Genomic DNA, 16743 nt, shown 5'->3' on the forward strand with positions numbered 1-16743 from the left:
CATTTTAACTTCCCAGGTGTTTTTTTTAAATGAACCATGTGGGTTTTATTTGCTTGGAATACATCTCTCACAGATGCGCACTTCAAAGGACATTCTTTTAATAAACACGTAAGATTTTTTTCACACAGAATGACATTTTTGTAGAAGGAATTGTTTTCTGCCTCACATCTCATGTGCAACCATAGTTACCAAAATCGTTCTGTTGCTGTGAAAATATAAAACCAAGTATTGCCTTTACTGCCGAAACCTTTATGCCTCGGTGTAAACACTGGGCGAAGCCAACTGGTTTTTGTGGGACCACGATTTGCTTACAGTCAGGGTGACACCCTGCAGTGTCAGCGTGAGGCGAACAGGCGGGGTTGACTGTCGGTCACTGCAGAGGGCGTGCACCCCGGCACGTGGGGGGCACGTGGGGGGCGCTTTCTTTGTCGAATGCGCTCTGAAGATCACAGGGCTCTCAGTGAGAAAGAAAGCAATGTTTGCTGACGTTTTCCTCCAACTCCAGATAAACTACAGAAACGTTTCATGGACGGCACGTTGGACCCGTCCCAGAACTTGAAGACCCGGCTGTTTGCATGCTGCAAACGACATGGGGGGTTGGGGGGGGCAGTGGGAGAGGGCCGGAGGTTCCAGCCGTGGGCAGAAGCTCTGGGGCTGGAGGCCCGGAGGAGGGGAAGGGAGCCTCTGCAGAAGCACGTGAGTCCAGTTGCCCCGACTTCCCTGGAGGACAACATCGCTGGGACACACGTCTCCGGCCGCAGTGGCCACGGAGAGCAGCAGCGTCACCTCGGTGTCCAGGCTCGGCGACGGCCAGCGAGCGGCGAGGACGCGCTGCTGGCCCTGCACAGGCCCTGGGCTCAGCCGGCACAGCATTTGTCAACACGGCAGAGAGGAGGACAACTGGGAGAAGAACACTGTTTCCCTTCACGCCGCTCAAGTGTCCACGGACGGCGTGACCGGGGAGCCGCGTCCCCGTGACTACTCCCGGGTCACCCCGTGGCAGGGACGCTCGGCCGGCGGAACGTGTGTCCCGCGCCCGGGGCAGCCTCGGTGGCAGGCCACAGTGACATGACGGCAGGAGGGGTGTGCGGCGTCCTGTGAGCACGGAGCACTCTCCTGCGGATGGGGGTGCAGTGGTGCAGGTCTCAGGGACAGTGGCTCCTGCCGGTCAAGGCGTGACGGCTGCTCGCAGCTGGGACCCTGGACAACTGCCCTGACAGGCGAGGCAGGGGGGCCACGGAGCGGGCGTGGCATCCCTGTCATGACCTCCTGCCGGGCCAGCTCCGGAGGGACTGAGGGAATGGCTTCCCCCTGCTCTCCCCAGCTCTGTCCCCTCGGAGACGGCAAAGTCCGTCTGCTCCACCCCCGGCCCGCTCACGCACGGCGTCCCGGCTGAGGCCCACCCCTCACCTCACCGCACTTCCTCGCTTTCTCCTGCGGCAAACTCAGACCCGAGTGGTCAAGAACCTAAAGTTAAAGACCTTTTCAAAGTGGGCCTCCTGTTCTCTGAGGGGCTCGCTCGCCTTCGGCCAGAGCTGCCCTGGGAAAGGAAGTCCTAGAGGGACTGGCACAGAGCGAGCCCAGGGCTGCCCACCAGGAAGTCACGGGGTACAGGGGACAGTAGCAGTCCCCGTGACGCCCAGGTTTCGGTGACAGCTCCTTGTCCTTCCTCCTGGGGCAGCAACCGCTGGGTGCTGCCCCTTCTCGGGGTGCGGGGCCTCTCGGCACGCGTTTCCATGCGAACCGCTCAGGACGCGGGAAGAGCGAGGACAGAGCCGGCCAGCCGCTCCTCGGTCCGTGGGCGGACGGAGTGGGGGCGTGTTTGCCGCAGAGAACAGGGCCCCTGGGGAGGTTGTCCCCGTGCACGGTGCTGCCACGAGCGAGATGCAGGCTTCCGCGCACTGGCTAACCGAGTCCTCCTCCTCCTTGTCGCCCACAGAGCGGCTACACGCCCCTGCACCAGGCCGCGCAGCAGGGCCACACGCACATCATCAACGTGCTGCTGCAGCACGGCGCGCGGCCCGACGCCACCACCACGGTGAGCCCCTCGCCTGCCTCTTCCGCCCGCCCCGTCCCCCTGCCTGCACCCCTGTCCCTCCCGCCTGTGCCACCCTCGGAGTCCCCTCTGCTGGTAGTGCCGCTGAGTTGGCGGAGACCCGGTGGGTGAACCGGTGACAGGACCCTGGGGCCCTGTCCTCTCAGCCCCGCTCAGCCCAGGAGACTCCGCCTGTGGCTTCTTTCACCGAGTGAGTCCACCCCACGTGGGGTCCCCCCCGCCCCCCGAGGCCGCCCTGTCCCCGGCAGGAACATTATCGTCTCTCCCCCAAGAGCCTTCTCAGAAGGACAGCTTCCGTCTGTCCTTCTGCCCCAGCGACAGTTCAGGCCCCTCCTGGAATGAGCCCCTGCCCTCCAGGCCCAGCACTGGGGGGGCCTCGGGCTACGGGGAGGGCGCAGCCAGGACTCAGCGGGGGGACAGGCCCTGGCTCAGGCCGCTGGGGCGCTGGGCCCAGCCATTGAAATGCAAACTGAGTGGAGAGGTTCTCAGGGTGTCCCCAGCAGCTGGCGCGGGGCCCAGCTCCCCAGCCAGTGTTGTTGGGGGTACCCGGAGCCCCCCCCAGTCTGTGGCACTGAGTGAGTGCCTGTGCCCCCGGAGGTGGAGGGGGCCCTGGGAGCGGTGCACACCCTTGGCCGTGCCAGCACTTGGGGCATCCCCTCCCTGCACGACGCAGCCGCTGGGCCCGCGGAGTTGAGCTCCCAGGGGTTAAAGCTGCAAGTGCTTCTCATTAGTAAGAGCGGGCAGATGCCGCTTGTTGTGTTACCATGGTGACCTGCGCTCCAGCCCGGAGAAGTTACCAAGAGGCGCGTTCAGATGTGATGGTGAAAACTAGTGATTTCCTCAGCTGAGCCGGGCGCTGGGGGAGGGGCGGCCGCCTCGGGCGGCGGTGAGCTCACTGGCCCTGTGCTGTCTCTTTTTTCCTCTCCCTCTCTCTCCCCCCCCCTCACCCCCAGAATGGCAACACCGCCCTGGCCATCGCCAAGCGGCTGGGCTACATCTCAGTGGTGGACACGCTGAAGGTCGTGACTGAGGAGGTCACCACCACCACGGTGAGTACAGGGCCCCCGCGTGGGCCCCAGGGCCGAGCTCTGGCGTTGCAGTCCCGCGCCTCCCCTCCCGGAGCGCGCCGAGCTTCAGTTCTGAACTTCTCCGGGCGGATGTGTTGCAAAGCGCGCACCGAAGTCCACAGGGGTCAGCGCGCCGGTCAGCGCTCGGGGGTTGCGCTGCCTCCAGTCGTCGGCCCCCGGCAGAGAGGGAGCGAGTGGGACCGCAGAGCGCCGGGTCCCTTTCTCTGGGGGGGGGGGGGGGGGGGACCCTCCTCTCTGCCCCCGCCCTCGCGCTGGCCCGGCCGTGACCCCGGCGGCCGGCTGCGGCGGGACAGCCCCGCAGAGCCACCCTCTGAGCGGAGGTGACGCAGCCGCAGCAGGACCCCGGCCCCCGCAGTCCTGCCCACGAGAACAGCTCCGCTCTCCCTGTTTGCGGTGGGTTTTTATTCGGAAAGAAAGTCGCCTGCGCCCAGCAGGGAGATGGCCCGCGTCTGGAGAGAGCAGGCGTTTAAATCGTGCGCCGGGCTGCGTGTCCTCTCGCACACCGCTGAGCCTGGCGGGCGCCGAGTGGGGGCGAGGGCCCGTGGCCCCGCGCTGTCCCCCCGGCCCAGCCCAGCCCAGCAGGGGCCCTCCTGCTGCCGTTCTCTTTGCGTCGACTTGTTCGAGGCTTCTCTGAAGCCTGAATCCTGGGGACCCTGCTCGGGCCGGTCTGTGAGGGGGACAGGGGAGGGCAGAGCAGAGGGTGCCCTTTAGGGACAGTGTGGTCACGCGTCGGCCAGTCGGAAGTTGAGGGAAGTTCCCGCGAGCGGCGCGGACGGCGGGGCGGGCGGCGGGGCGGGCGGGCCGGAGCCCGGGCGCTGCGAGGGAGGAGCAGCGCCCCCACGCGTCGGCCAGGCGACACGGCTGGCGGCCGCACGCCGCGCGGGGTGGAGCCCGGCAGGCACGACGGGGGCCCCGCGTGGAGGGGGTGTGGACTGTTCCTGGACGTGAGACGGGGGTCCGGACGTGGGAAGACCACACCGCCTGTTTTCTCGAGCCGAGTTTTAATCCCGTGGCCCGCGGGACACAGTGTTTTTAAAGGTTTAAGCGAAGTTTCCTGGATAAGTCACGGAGGAGAAAAACGGGCCCGCCCACAGACCGGCACTAACGAGTCCCTCCGCGCGGCTGAATCCCGGCGGCGTCCTTCTCCGTGGCTCCCCGGACCGGGAGAGACTCCGCACGAGGGCCCGCGCTGCGGCTCGCCGGGCGTGGGCGTGTTTGAGACCGTGTGTCCCTCACAGGCCCGGGAAGCCCTAGCCCCCGGCCGCCGGTCCCGTCCCACGAGGCTCCTGTGGGCGCCTGTGCCTCGGGCCGCCGCCAGAGGGCGAGCGCGCGCCCTTGCGGGGTCCGGTGCTTTCTCCCGGGCTCCTGCCGCCGCTGCTTCACCGGGAGGTCTGCGGGTGGGAACCGGGGCGGCTCGGTGCTGGGGGCCGTCCAGGTGAAGACGCCACCTCTCCGGGCAGCAACTCCAGGGCGGTGGCGTGGGGCGTGACACGGAGATGCTGTGAGAAAATAAATTATTTTTACTCAAGAAGCTATGGGGTGCGCATGTCCGCTTCCAGAGACTGCAGGCTCAGAAGTACCACTGGGTGAGAACGACCCGGACCGCGCAGGCCCACAGGTGCGCGGACACCTGGGAGGAGTCAGACAGGTGGCAGGTCCCAGCGTGCTTTGCGCCAGAAACACGGGGCCTCTCCGGACTCCCTGGTCGCTGCTGTTCTCCGCCCGCCACGCTGAGCGCCACTCCAGCGAAAACCCCGGACGTGGAAGTCAAGTTCTGGTGAACAGCCAGGTAGCACGGAGGTGGTGGCCCCGGAGAACGGCACCGAGGGCGTGGGCGGCCCCTCCCCGTCTGCTCCAGGAAGAGGGGCTGCACTGCAGCCGCACAAACACCCTCGGCGGCTCTTCCAGAAAACACCCGGAGTCCGCCCGTCCCCAGGGGGGCTGACGTGACCCCGTGAGGGACCCAGGCAACGATATTTTTTAAATTCCTCTAATAATTTTAATATGCAGCGAGAGTTGAGAACCACTGATGTAGAACAGGTGGTGGTTTATTTCTGTTAAATGTATAGATTAGTATTCAAAGAATAACGAAGCAGTGTATATAAGTAGTCTAAGTTTCTTCCTTCAACTAATACTTACCGATGACCGGCCATGTCCCGGAGCTGCGGGTGGACGCTGTGGTGTCCCGAGGAGCCCTCCCGGGCTGTGTGGACACGCGTGTGCGGGGCTGGACGTGCCCTCCGGCCCCTGCGCCACGGGACTCCTCTCCCCTCCCGGCTGCTTCCTTCTCTCCAACGGCGACTTCACCCAGAAGAAAACCTATTTCATCGTGAAGTGGATTTTAAATGTGTTTTGCATAATTCTACATCATCGATTTGTGCGATGCTTTTGGAAAGAAAAGCTGAGGTGAGCGCGTCCTTGCGGCCACTCGGACGTGTCTGTGACGTCCACACGGCAGAGCCTGAGGACTGTGACCACCGCGGGCAGCATCTCCGGGCTCCTGGTGAAGATTCTGCTCAGGGAGATTCGTTTTCCCGAATTCCCGTAACAACGCCAGGCCACGCGTCTGAGGCCATGCGCCTGAGGCCACGGGTCTGAACCACGCCTGACCTGTGGCCGCCTCTGGAAACGTTCCCTCAGGCCCGAGCGATGACAAGTCCAGAGGCCCTTCCTTTCAGGAGTAATTCCGTATTAACCACGACGGGAACAGTGCGTGCTGGCCTACACTTGCTGAGCACTGACATACGCCAAGCGCCATTCTTAGAGCTCTTGTCGGCGTTATTTCACTCCATCTTCGTGTTACTGTCGCCAGCATACAGACCAGGGAATGGGGTCTCGGTGCAGTGGAGGGGCCTGCTCAGGCCTGCTGGCGGACAGATGGGGAGGTTAGACTGTGAGCCCCCGGTAGTGACCCCGGAGCCTGGTACCCCCCCCCCCCCCCCGCCACTGCTACATAATGCAGACCAGGGTCGCCGTGAGGGCCCTGGGTCCCCTCTGCAGGGTGCTCGGATCCTGGGAGACACGTTTGCTGCCCAGAGAGTTTACATCTTCCACGTTGTTTACAACACTTTCTCCACCGGCTTTGTTTTTAATACACTGCCTGTGGCCACAGCGTCTTTGTGAGCTTTCCTGGGGACGTTGCTCTCGCCCCTCACTTTGGGGAGGCTGCACACTGGCCGCTGCCTCCCCCCCCACCGCCCCGGGGGGGACTGCTTGTTCACGCCGTCGCCAAACAGTTCACTTTCCGAGTGGGGACTCAGGACAGTGGGCTTCCCCTGTACAGCCTCACTGGGCACACGGTCCTTTGTCTCCAGGAGCAAGAGGTGGGTTTCCAGGACAGAAAATGAGAAGGAACTTCTGGAGCATCCACGTGAAGGATGGGGCCTCGCCAGGTCTTGGGGCCGAGCTCCTCCGGGCTCCATGGAGCTCTTGTTCGAGTTTGTTTCTGAGCATTAATGGTTTTTTTCCTTCCAGACTATCACTGAAAAACACAAGCTGAATGTTCCTGAGACGATGACTGAGGTGCTCGATGTGTCCGACGAGGAGGGTGAGCCTTTCCCTCAGATCCTGGGGGGCCGCCCTGTCCTCAGGGACAGAGCTGGGTGGTGGGTGCGGCGGGGCAGCCTCTGGACCTCACAGTTCCAGTCCCAGCTTTGTTCCGGAAAATCTACTTTTGCCATTTGGGGAAGGAGGATTCTGATCAGTGTATTTTCAACTGGTGTGATCTCTGTTGTCCTACTAAATAATGGGCCTGGGAAGGGGAAGGACTGGAAACGGGCCATCTATTAAAATATCCACCTGACAATGCAATTATTAACACGTCATAATTAAGTTAAATTACTTTTTTATTACAATGCCTTAAATAAGAAGATCTCAGAGTAGACACTGCCATGGTGTATTGAGAAACCCCTGCTTTCTGACTGGTTCAAACATGCAGACTATATTTTAAACCCAGAGGAAAAGAGCCTTAGAGAAGGTTAAAAATAGCATAGCAGTCCAGTCAGACAAATTCAAGTGAGATTTGGTTAAGTCAGAAAATGTGCTCCCTCTGGTGTTCGAGTTGATAAAAGCTCCCTGAGGTTCTGAGCAGCCTGCGGCTCTGCAGGGAGTGCCGGGCACATCGGTGGGCAGCGTTTCAGGCTCCCCGCACCCGCCCGAAGCAGACGGTCGACTTTCCTTGAACCAGAAAATCTGCTGCTAACAACTCACGAGTGCAGCAAAGCGTGCGACCACGTTTCAGAGTGCAGCTGTGCTCCGGTGTGCGCGGCTGAAAGAGGACTCACAAAAACCTTGATGATGTTTCTCCAGTATTCACGGAGAGATAGGAAAGGCATGTCTTTAGGTTCTTTAAGATCTAGTCACAAGGTCAGCTGCACTGAGACGTTGATTTGGAACCGATTTGTTACCTCGCCGGTCGGTGAGAGCACTGCGTGGCGCCAGCGGGTGTGAGAGCCCGTGACGAGGACAAGGGGCTGCCGGGCCGGCGCCTTGTAGGGAGCCCCCGCCGTTGGTGTAGCCACATGTGTGTCGCCCCAGTGCTCGCCCACCCCCTTCCCCACTCACAGGGGCACACCCCGTGGTGTGTGGGGCCCTGTGCTCATCTGCACTCATATGTTGAACAGCTCTTAAACGGTTTGGTGACCACTTTATTGATGGGGACGTACTGAGTGACTCAGGTACCGTTAGAGAACATCGTTGGAGTGAACGCTTTTCTTTGCTTTTATCTTTCTTAACGGCATCGAGGCCTTCTGCGTGACATTTAACCCTGGGCTGCCCGAGACTAACCTGTCCCTTCTGAAGCAGCATGCGTGAGGGGCGAGATTGGAGTGCATCTGGGGCGTGGATTTTATTAACGTGGAGGCTCAAAGCCGTGACTTGCTTATGCGCTTAATCATTTTGCAGCAATTATTGAGACACAGTAACATATTTAACTTATCTGGTGAACATTATATACACCTTTTCCCAAAACTAATATTTCTCTCTAGCATACAAATTTAGAGAAAAGCATGATCCTCTGATGCGTGGACGTGGAACTAGTGTAAATGCGTCAACAGCTGAGTTGGATGGTTTGCACTGCGTGTAGGTGGCCTCACTCTGGGGTGAAGGGGTGTCCCTGGTGTGGTCACAGCCACGTCAGGTTGGCCGTTGCATGGTCACTGCCAAGGCAGCGAGGCTCTGGGGTTCCAAGCCTCGTCCAGACCGCTCGCCGCGGGGGTCCGGGAGCACAGCTCGTCCCGTCCCGCAGACCCGGCTCCCCACCCCATCCGGCCCTCCTCAGGGCACCCCAGACGCTGACAAAACTGAAAATAATGTCGGCTTCGGTGCAGACCTGGCATGCTGAGTGTGGGGAGCCAGTTCCTAGACCGGGTCTAGGAATTTTTTCTCCCAGAATCAAGTGAAAGGCACCCCAATCCATTGGCCTCGTGGGAGCCGTCCTAGCGAAGCGTCACAGGTCACACAGGGGACAGAAGCGGCGGGACAGGCACGCCCGGGGTCGTCATGGGGCGTCTGAGCCGCCGGGTCCGCCGCTGTGTCAGACAGTGGTGTCTCTCCCCGCTGTTGCCCACCAGCGTGGACGTGGATTCCACGTAGCCCGCGTGGCTCTTTGCTCCACACTGTCTTTCTGACGCCCTTGACCCTCACACGCCGGCCTCTCACCCGGAGCCCCACCAGGTCTCCTGCCAGAGTGCCCCCAGACCGAGGAGCACCGCCGGCCCCTCCCTTGGCGGTGCCTCCTCCAGCCTCCCCAGGAGCTCGTAGGGCGCCTGCAGCTCATCAGCACACACTCGGGGGCCAGAAGTCCGTGGTGGGGCAAGGCTCCTGCGGCCGGCAGTGGCCCTTCGGCCCCGGGCTCCGCTCGGCCTCCGCTCTGGGTCTGCGTGGCCCTCTGTCCCTTGTGGGGGCCCCCCCCCCGGTTGATCCGGCCAGGTCACACCTCAGCGCTCCCCCGAATGACGCCCACAAGGCCCCTGCCTCCAAACACGGCCAGCTCCAGAGGGTCCCGGGGACACCGTCCCAAAGGGACCTCTTCCCTCTCAGACCTGCAGGGTGACCGACAGCGGCGCGGGCCGCGTGTGGCCTGCTGAGCGTCCTGCTGCTGAAGAACTGCCGTCCAGGTCCGGCTCCTCCCCGGGGCAGGACTGGCGTCTTGTCTCCTGAGTTTTCACACCTTCCCACGCCCGGCCCTGCGTCCCTCCCACGTGCGGCTTCCGGGACGCCGGCACAGTCCCGCTGGGGACGCCTCGCCCGTCACACTCGTGGGTGACTTCCTGCCACCTCGCCCGTCTGCAGGTGACGACACGATGACCGGGGACGGCGGCGAGTACCTGAGGCCCGAGGACCTGAAGGAGCTGGGCGACGACTCGCTGCCCGGCAGCCAGTTCCTGGACGGCATGAACTACCTGCGCTACAGCCTGGAGGGGGGGCGCTCCGACAGGTAGGCGTTCCCACAGGTAGGCGCCAACGCTGGCCCAGGTGCTGGGGGAGAAGGTCGCATGCTGTGATGCTGACGATGGTGATGATGGTGATGATGATGATGAAGAAAAGCAGGTGCAGGGCTGACCCGGGGAGCCTCCCCGGCTGCCATCGGCACGCCCCCGCATTCCTAACCACCCAGAGGAGGGAACAGGCCCAGAGGGACGGGAGGACTGAGGAGAAGCACGAAGTAGAAGGAGGCACAGACATGTGCCTGCAGATGTTTCAGATCACCTGCCACTTGTCCCTTCAGCCCCAAAAGGGAGCGTTTTGCCTCTGGGCACTGACCCCTGGCTCCACTGTCAGCGCCCAGGTCGACCCCGGTCCCAGACAGATGGGGGGTCTCTGGGCGAACCCAGAGCAACGCTTCCCGTAAAGCAGGGCTCGGGGGTGCGGCGATGTGCCACACCGAACACCCCGCCGGGTGTGTGAGGGCGGCGGGGGGGGGGGGGGGGGGGGAGACGAGGTGGGAGCTGGTCTTCAGCCCCCTCCCCCGGCGGAGGGACAGGCAGCAGCCCCCTTTCGTGGCTGTCTGGTTCGTTAACTTCCAACTCTTGTTAGACAACTCAGTAAGTCGCCTTTTCTCGGTAACCGTTTTGCCTTGCCCTCACGCTCTGTCTGCTGCGCCCTCGGTAGTGCCGTTCCCAGGTGGGTACCCCGCGGCCGGGAAGCGTGGCCCCCGTCCCTCCGCATCTCCCCGCTCGCTGCTCGGCATGTGTGTGTGTGTGTGTGTGTGTGTGTGCTGTGCTGCACTCGCGGGTGCCAACACTCTAGAATTATGGATTTCTGCTCACATGAGGGTGTTTACGCGTCACACGGACGGCTCCTCGGGCCGGAAGGGCTCCTGCACGAGGAGGAGCGAGGGCAGCCCTGGCCTGACCGCACCTGTCACAGCGCCCCGTGTGGTTGCCCTGAAAGGGCCCTGGCCGGCCCCTGTGCAGTCGGGGTAACGGCTGTTGACGCCGAGTGCACGAGGGTGCAGAGCAGGGCGGGTGCGACTCGGCAGCGCTCGTGGAGGGAGGTCACAGCCCGCTCCTGACGGCAGGGTGGGGGTCCGCTCTGTTTCACCCCGGTGCTCCCAAACCTCAGATGCTGTCACGTCAGGGTCACACACGGAGGGGCAGCGGGCACAGCGGCACCTGGGTGTTGACCGCTCGGTGGGCTGCAGAGCTCCGTCCACTGACGGTCTCACACATGTTGGGAGTCACAGGCGGACACGAGCCCATGTGTGCCCGGGAAAGCGGTGCGCCATAGTGAGGAAGGACAGGTCTGAGGTCACCACGGACCTCCCGCCTGTCTGCTCGCCAGACACGCGGCCCTGTGAGCGGAGCAGCACGCCGTCGGACCGGGCAGAGAGCGAGGGCCGCTCTGCTGCACGCGCTCGAACTGGTTCCCGATGTCTTCCACCGAGTGGCGGTTTCCGGGCCAGAGACCGCAGTTACCGCAGACTCTGCCGGCCGCCCTCCCTTCAGCGAGGATAGTCCCCCCCCCCCCCCACCCCCTGCCGCTGCCATACTCCAGCACCGTGTCACTGAGGCAGGTTCTGCGGCAACATGGGCCCCGAAGCGCCACAAGAAGCCACGGGCCGTGCTGAAATGGCAGAGCGCGCCAGGCTGCAGTCCCACGGGCGGAGACGTGGCAGGCACAGACACGGGGCTCCTCCTGGCTCTCCTCACTCTGTGTATCCTGGTCTCTCTCCACCCGCATCTCCTTCCTGGTGCTTGGGAGTTACCGCGTCTCTGTCTTCCCTTGCTTCTCTCCCTGCGTCCCTTTCCCATGGGTTTCAGCAAAGACGAAAACGAGCCCCCCCGCCCCGCCCACCGTCCCCAGCTGGCCGACTGACCCAGCAGTCGGGCCCAGGGGTTCGGGGTTGCCCCATGTGGTGTTATGTGCTCTGCCAGGCCCCAGCCCTGAAACAGACGGGGCCCCCACCCGGGTCGCTGTGTCCCCGGGGGCGGCTGCCTTCTTTCTGAGCCCAACATCCACACGCCGTGCCCAGGTCCCATCCAGGCACCTCTGCCTCCACCCGGCTGCTCCCGTCCCCTCTGACTCCATGTCTCTGCCGTCTGGTGGCGGCGGTCCCCACTGGGGACAGCGTCCTTCTGACGCTGTGGCAGGCCCCTCGGTCCCGTGCCCAGAGCCCCCGGCTCCTTCTGTGCTGCCGCTCACGTGCGTCTGGCCCTTCAAGTGCTCGACGTTGCCACCTGCACCTTTGAATTCTGAGGCCATGGGGAGAGGTTATGTCGCTCGCCAGTTGGGGCCCCGGAGACTCGATGGAGGAGGGCCTGGCGTGGGGACGGCCCTGTCCTTCCAGGCAGGCCACCCTCCACTGCTGTCTCCTTGGGCCCGATCCTAACCGCAGTGAGGAGAGCACGACCTCAGAGCTGCCTCCGCGTGGCCTGCCACGAAACACGCGCCAGTGAGCCTGATGCAGCTCTGTGGTGTAGGGCGGGGAAATAATTGTTCCGTCCTCCCAGGGACACGGGATTCGCTGAGTTTAAAGACCCTCCCCTGCCCCCTCATAATTTAATCCCTTTCCTGTCCTCAAGTTCAAGGCCAGGCCAAGGTTACCCAGACTGCACCGCAGCCCCTTTTTGAGTATGCCACTGAACTCCACTGGGTGGGAGGGGCTGCCTCTGAGTGCCAGGACCAAGGCCCCGGGTGTGTGGTGTCAGGACCCTCGTCTTCAGAGACAGCCCGTGAAACACAAGGGCCGGGACCCCCACACTCTGCTTAGGTTTCCTTCAGTTGTAAACACACAGGCATGTGCAGGTGTGAGCACACAGGACCCGGCCGTCGGCCCCCACGAGTGCCGCATCCTGTGGTGGCCGGGGTCTGTTCCGGTCGGTGGGAGAGGGCCCTTCACCGCCACGGATTGTCTGCCGGGGATGCCCCGCAGGAGAACCCAAGTTGGCCGGAGGGACACCTTGTGGAGAGGACGGGGCTGGGTTACGAAGCTAGGTCCATTCGCAAAGTGAACACAGCGTCTGCTGACGAGCGCGTGCACTTGAACACTCAGTCCATGATTCTACACGCCGCGCTGGCTGCACGCCCCCCCCCCCCCCCCCCCGGCCAGCAGTGAATGGCACTTTGCTTCTGTAACTATCGTGTGAGCGTGCATGTCTCTCCGTGTCTGCCTGTGGGCTTTGGGCTAGTGTGTTGAACATCGATCTTTAAAAACCTGGACATAAAAAGAACTTATTGAAGCTACCCACCCATTTGTCCCTTGAGCGTGCAAACTGCCCAAGAAGGAACAAAACTGCGTCTCTGTGGGTGTCGGGTGGCAGTGGCCGCGCGTCAGTGCGTCATCGTTCAGGACGCCGGCGTGCGGACCTCACAGCACGTCAGCACGGCTCGCGGGTCCAGGCCCGAATCCCACGGGAGCCCCGCCCCGCCTCCGCTCGTCGCCGCTGGCCGCTCGCTTTGCGCTGGGTCTGGCTGGTGCCTGGAAACGCTTTCTGTGTGCCCGTGTGATCGCCGTGGCGACCCGCCCCTAGGGGCCGCCTGCCCTCTGACCTGGCCTCGCAGGGGCCTGCGTCCTCGGGAAGCGTGCCTGTGGCCGTGCGGCTGTCTCTGTGTCTCCCAGGGTCCCGGCCCCGGTGGCCACAGCAACAGAGCAGGATGGGCGTGGACAGGCAGAAGCCTGTCTTCCGTCCTGTCCTCTCCCCGGGCTGGCTGTCCCCTCGAGTTTCCCAGTTGCAGGAAGGTGAGCGCTGGGCTCCGATCTAGGCGGTCTGCCCATGTGATCCCTTCCTGCGTGAACGGCCGCTGCTGGTTCCAGGCCATGCTGGGAGGACGTGAATCAGACCGGGAGGATCAGACCTAGTTTCTGGATTCCCCGGGGCCCGGCTCTGGCTGGCCCCACCGGGGGAGGGTGTGTCCGTGCGGGTGACGAGCCTGTGGGCGGCCCCCAGCCGCCATCTGTGCCCTGGAAGGTCCCAGCAGCTAACTGCACGCTCTCTTCCCTCTCCCGCTCGGCTCATCCTGCCCTCCTCCCCCTCCGCTCGCCGCTGGCACGTGACCTTGGCCTCCCGCTCACCTGCCAGCCTCCGGTCCTTCAGTTCCGACAGGTCTCACACCCTGAGCCATGCCTCCTACCTGCGGGACAGCGCCATGATTGACGACACCGTGCTCATCCCCAGTCACCAGGTAGGTGGCCCCGCGCGCCCCTCTCTGGGCTGCGGAGCCCCTGGAGGCCGCCGGTGCCCTGAAAGAGAATCACGGGCCCCTGTGACCGCCGGGACGGGAGGCTGGGGGGCTTTTCTAAGCCGGGGAAAAGGTTCACTGGTTTCTCCGTGACCCGAGGTTCTGTACAGCCACACTGCTGGTGTCTTTGGCTGTTCTGTGTTCTGTGGGGTCACACATGAAAACCAGCCCCCCCCCCCCGGGGGAGTCTCCAGTGGGGGGAACAGTGTGAGGTAGGGTGCGTGTACGGGGGTCACATGGCACCTCTCGGTATTTAGAATTGCCATCGACGGGGGAGATGTCGTGTTTTCAGGGGACACTTCGATATCGGGCGTGATTGTGTCAGCGTGGCTGGCAGGACACGCGACTGCACCAGCACCTGCCTCTTCACGGGCCATGACACGGATGTGATCCAGCATCAGCAGTGTCATTCTCACGGGACTGCGTGACAAACGACCCCTCACGCGCCCCAGTCTTGCGTTTTGCAGTGGGGGCTGCTCCAGGCGGCGCCGCCCGCCTGTGGCGCCGTGTTGGGAGCTGGCGGTGCGTGGGGCTGAGCCGGGGGGTGTGCACTCAGCGCTGTCTCCGTGTCTAGGTGTCGGCGCTGGCCAAGGAGGCCGAGAGGAACGCGTACCGCCTCAGCTGGGGCCCCGAGACCCTGGACAATGTGGCCCTGTCCTCCAGCCCCATTCACTCAGGGTGAGTCGCTGGTATCGAGTGTCCCGAACGAGGGTGAGCGCGAGGGTGAGAAAATGACCGCTTTGTCCAGCGGCTGGAGCTGGTGGCCGGCTTACAGGGGAAGTGGCCTTTGTTTAAACTTGTAAATAACACGGCTTGTCCGACGCGGGCCCTTTCTGCGCGCACCGGCGAGGAGGGGCAGGCTCGGAGCAGAAAGCTGAGCTTGTTTGTAAATATCCAGCAGGATCGCGTCAGCTTGCTCACTAACTGGCCGATGCCGGAGGCGGCCTGACCGGTGACGTCTTGCCTTTCAGAAGTCTGAAAAGCAGAGGCAGGAGTATTTACTTTCCAGAAAGTTCTATGTACTGAGATTCACTGACTAGCTAACAGATGCCTTCGCTCACATGTGGATGCATTCGAAGGGATGTTTCTGGAAGCCCGAGTCCTGCGCTGTCGCTCCTGCCCTTCCCAGGGCCAGCGGCCGCGTGCGCCGCTGAGGAAGCCGCGTCTGACAGCAGCTCGCAGAAAGGAGGGCTCTGAGTCCGCCGCTGCAGACGTGCTCCCCGATGTCCTGCGGGGGTAGGAGTCCCGTCCTGCGGGACGCAGGTTCCGTGAGCAGCTTCAAAGTGTGACACTCTTCACAGGCGGACTTGCCCTTACAATTCGGTAGTTTCGGTCATATGGTCATTTCATAACTATGTGTGAAGCCCTAAAATTTATTTGTTCATTTAATCACTTTTTCTAAGCCCTGCTCACACATTATCTAACTAAATACAATACTTTGTATTTATCCAAACTCCTTATCCATAATCCCCAGGACCATTTTGAATCGTGGATCCTTTCTTAGTTTTCTTATTCTAAAATATTCTCCTTTCAGGAAAGCATTCTAAGATGCTGTTAAAATTTTTGGGGCCTCTTAGTTTAATCTTTTACTAAAGATTCATAGAATATGAAATTAGTTACATAGATATGGAAAATAATAATACTTTTTTCCTTGTTAAAAAAGTAAAAGCTAGTTCCTAATGCAACACTTATTCAAGGGAATAAAAACCAAAATAAACCTCATCCAAAATTAATTGCATATTTTAAATGCAAGATGAGAGAATGAAAATCCAACGGCTATAAATCATTCAAAAAGCATAACGTGGATTCTGCGACTGAACTTCGAACAAGGACGAGAGGAGGGAGAAGCCATGTGACCCCGAGTGCTGACGGTGACAGACCAAGCCCAGAAACCAGCCCAGGTCAGTCCTCACCCGCCTGCTGCCCAAGGAGGCATGATCTCAGCCACAGTGTGATTAGCCGTCAGTGGCTGAGTTTACCTCAGAGTCTAGTCTAGAGCATTCCCTGGTGAAAGACCAGTCACTTACTAAGATGAGGATCTTTACAATCTCGGTCTCCAGTAAACTAGTTTCTCCCAGAACATCAACATCAAATGGGATCGCTGACCAAGTGTCCTCGGCTCCCAGAGGGAGGCCAGGCCCCCCCCCCCCAGCCTCTGCCGTGGCGTCCTCACGTCCGTCCACACGTGCCAGTCGCCTGGAAGGGCGTGTTCCATGCTGACTGTGAGGAAGAGGAAGGCTGGCGAGGCCCCGCAGCCCCCATCGCTGGGCAGAGACGCGGGGGGGGGCTCACCTGCCCTGAGCTCCTCGCCTGTTGCTGGTTTCTGCAGAGTGCGCACTGCGGGCGGGCCCTGAGGAAAATAAATGGGCACCAGGCCCAGCCTCCCTCGAAGAGACGCGCCTGTGTCATTTGACGCTGGAGGACAGTCCGTGGAAGACGGAGAACGCAGGTCCCCCTTGGAGGCGGCTCGGTCCGACGGCACCTCGGCCTGGCCACCGGGGCCGAGAGCCAGAGTTAGGTGGATGGTCAGCGGTCAGGGTTTCAGGTCACTTCTCTGGACGGTGAATGCTGCCCTGTGGATCCCACCGGGGACCCCTAGGGTCACAAGCTTCTGAAATACTCAGCGTTTCGTCCAGAAAGAAGAGTGCTCAGCAGAGTCTAAGTACTCACACATCCCCGCGCACACCTTCCGGATGGTTCCCGAGCCCCAGCCCAGCCCAGCCGCCTGCATCCCAGGTTCCCGGGTGGCACAGGCCTCCTGTCGGGTGGACTCACGGTTGTTTGCGGCCGGAACCCGTTGCCCAGCGATGCCTCACTCCACTGAGTGTTTGTGCAAACACACGAGACCCGTGGCCCCGACCGATGGGGAGCAACCCCGAACCCTCGGTCCTGAGTGTCCTGGCGTTTGAAAGCTACCGC

The 16743-nt window shown here is 62.0% G+C and overlaps 1 protein-coding gene across 50 annotated transcripts in view; it reads left to right on the top strand.

Annotated features, from left to right (window-relative positions):
• Positions 1-16743, top strand: part of ANK2 (ankyrin 2) — a 253938-nt gene that overhangs the window by 191013 nt on the left and 46182 nt on the right. For 16 of the 50 annotated variants that reach the window (XM_036031726.1, XM_036031722.1, XM_036031733.1 and 13 more), the window contains 8 exons: positions 1940-2038; positions 3010-3105; positions 6619-6691; positions 7767-7820; positions 9436-9580; positions 10255-10266; positions 13665-13767; positions 14399-14502. In XM_036031726.1, the coding sequence (XP_035887619.1) occupies positions 1940-2038; positions 3010-3105; positions 6619-6691; positions 7767-7820; positions 9436-9580; positions 10255-10266; positions 13665-13767; positions 14399-14502 (686 nt within the window). The remainder of the gene's footprint in view (positions 1-1939; positions 2039-3009; positions 3106-6618; positions 6692-7766; positions 7821-9435; positions 9581-10254; positions 10267-13664; positions 13768-14398; positions 14503-16743) is intronic. The other 34 variants (XM_036031750.1, XM_036031752.1, XM_036031757.1 and 31 more) reach the window with 7 other exon arrangements.

This window comes from Phyllostomus discolor, chromosome 8 (assembly GCF_004126475.2).
Source record: "Phyllostomus discolor isolate MPI-MPIP mPhyDis1 chromosome 8, mPhyDis1.pri.v3, whole genome shotgun sequence".
Taxonomy (NCBI): domain Eukaryota; kingdom Metazoa; phylum Chordata; class Mammalia; order Chiroptera; family Phyllostomidae; genus Phyllostomus; species Phyllostomus discolor.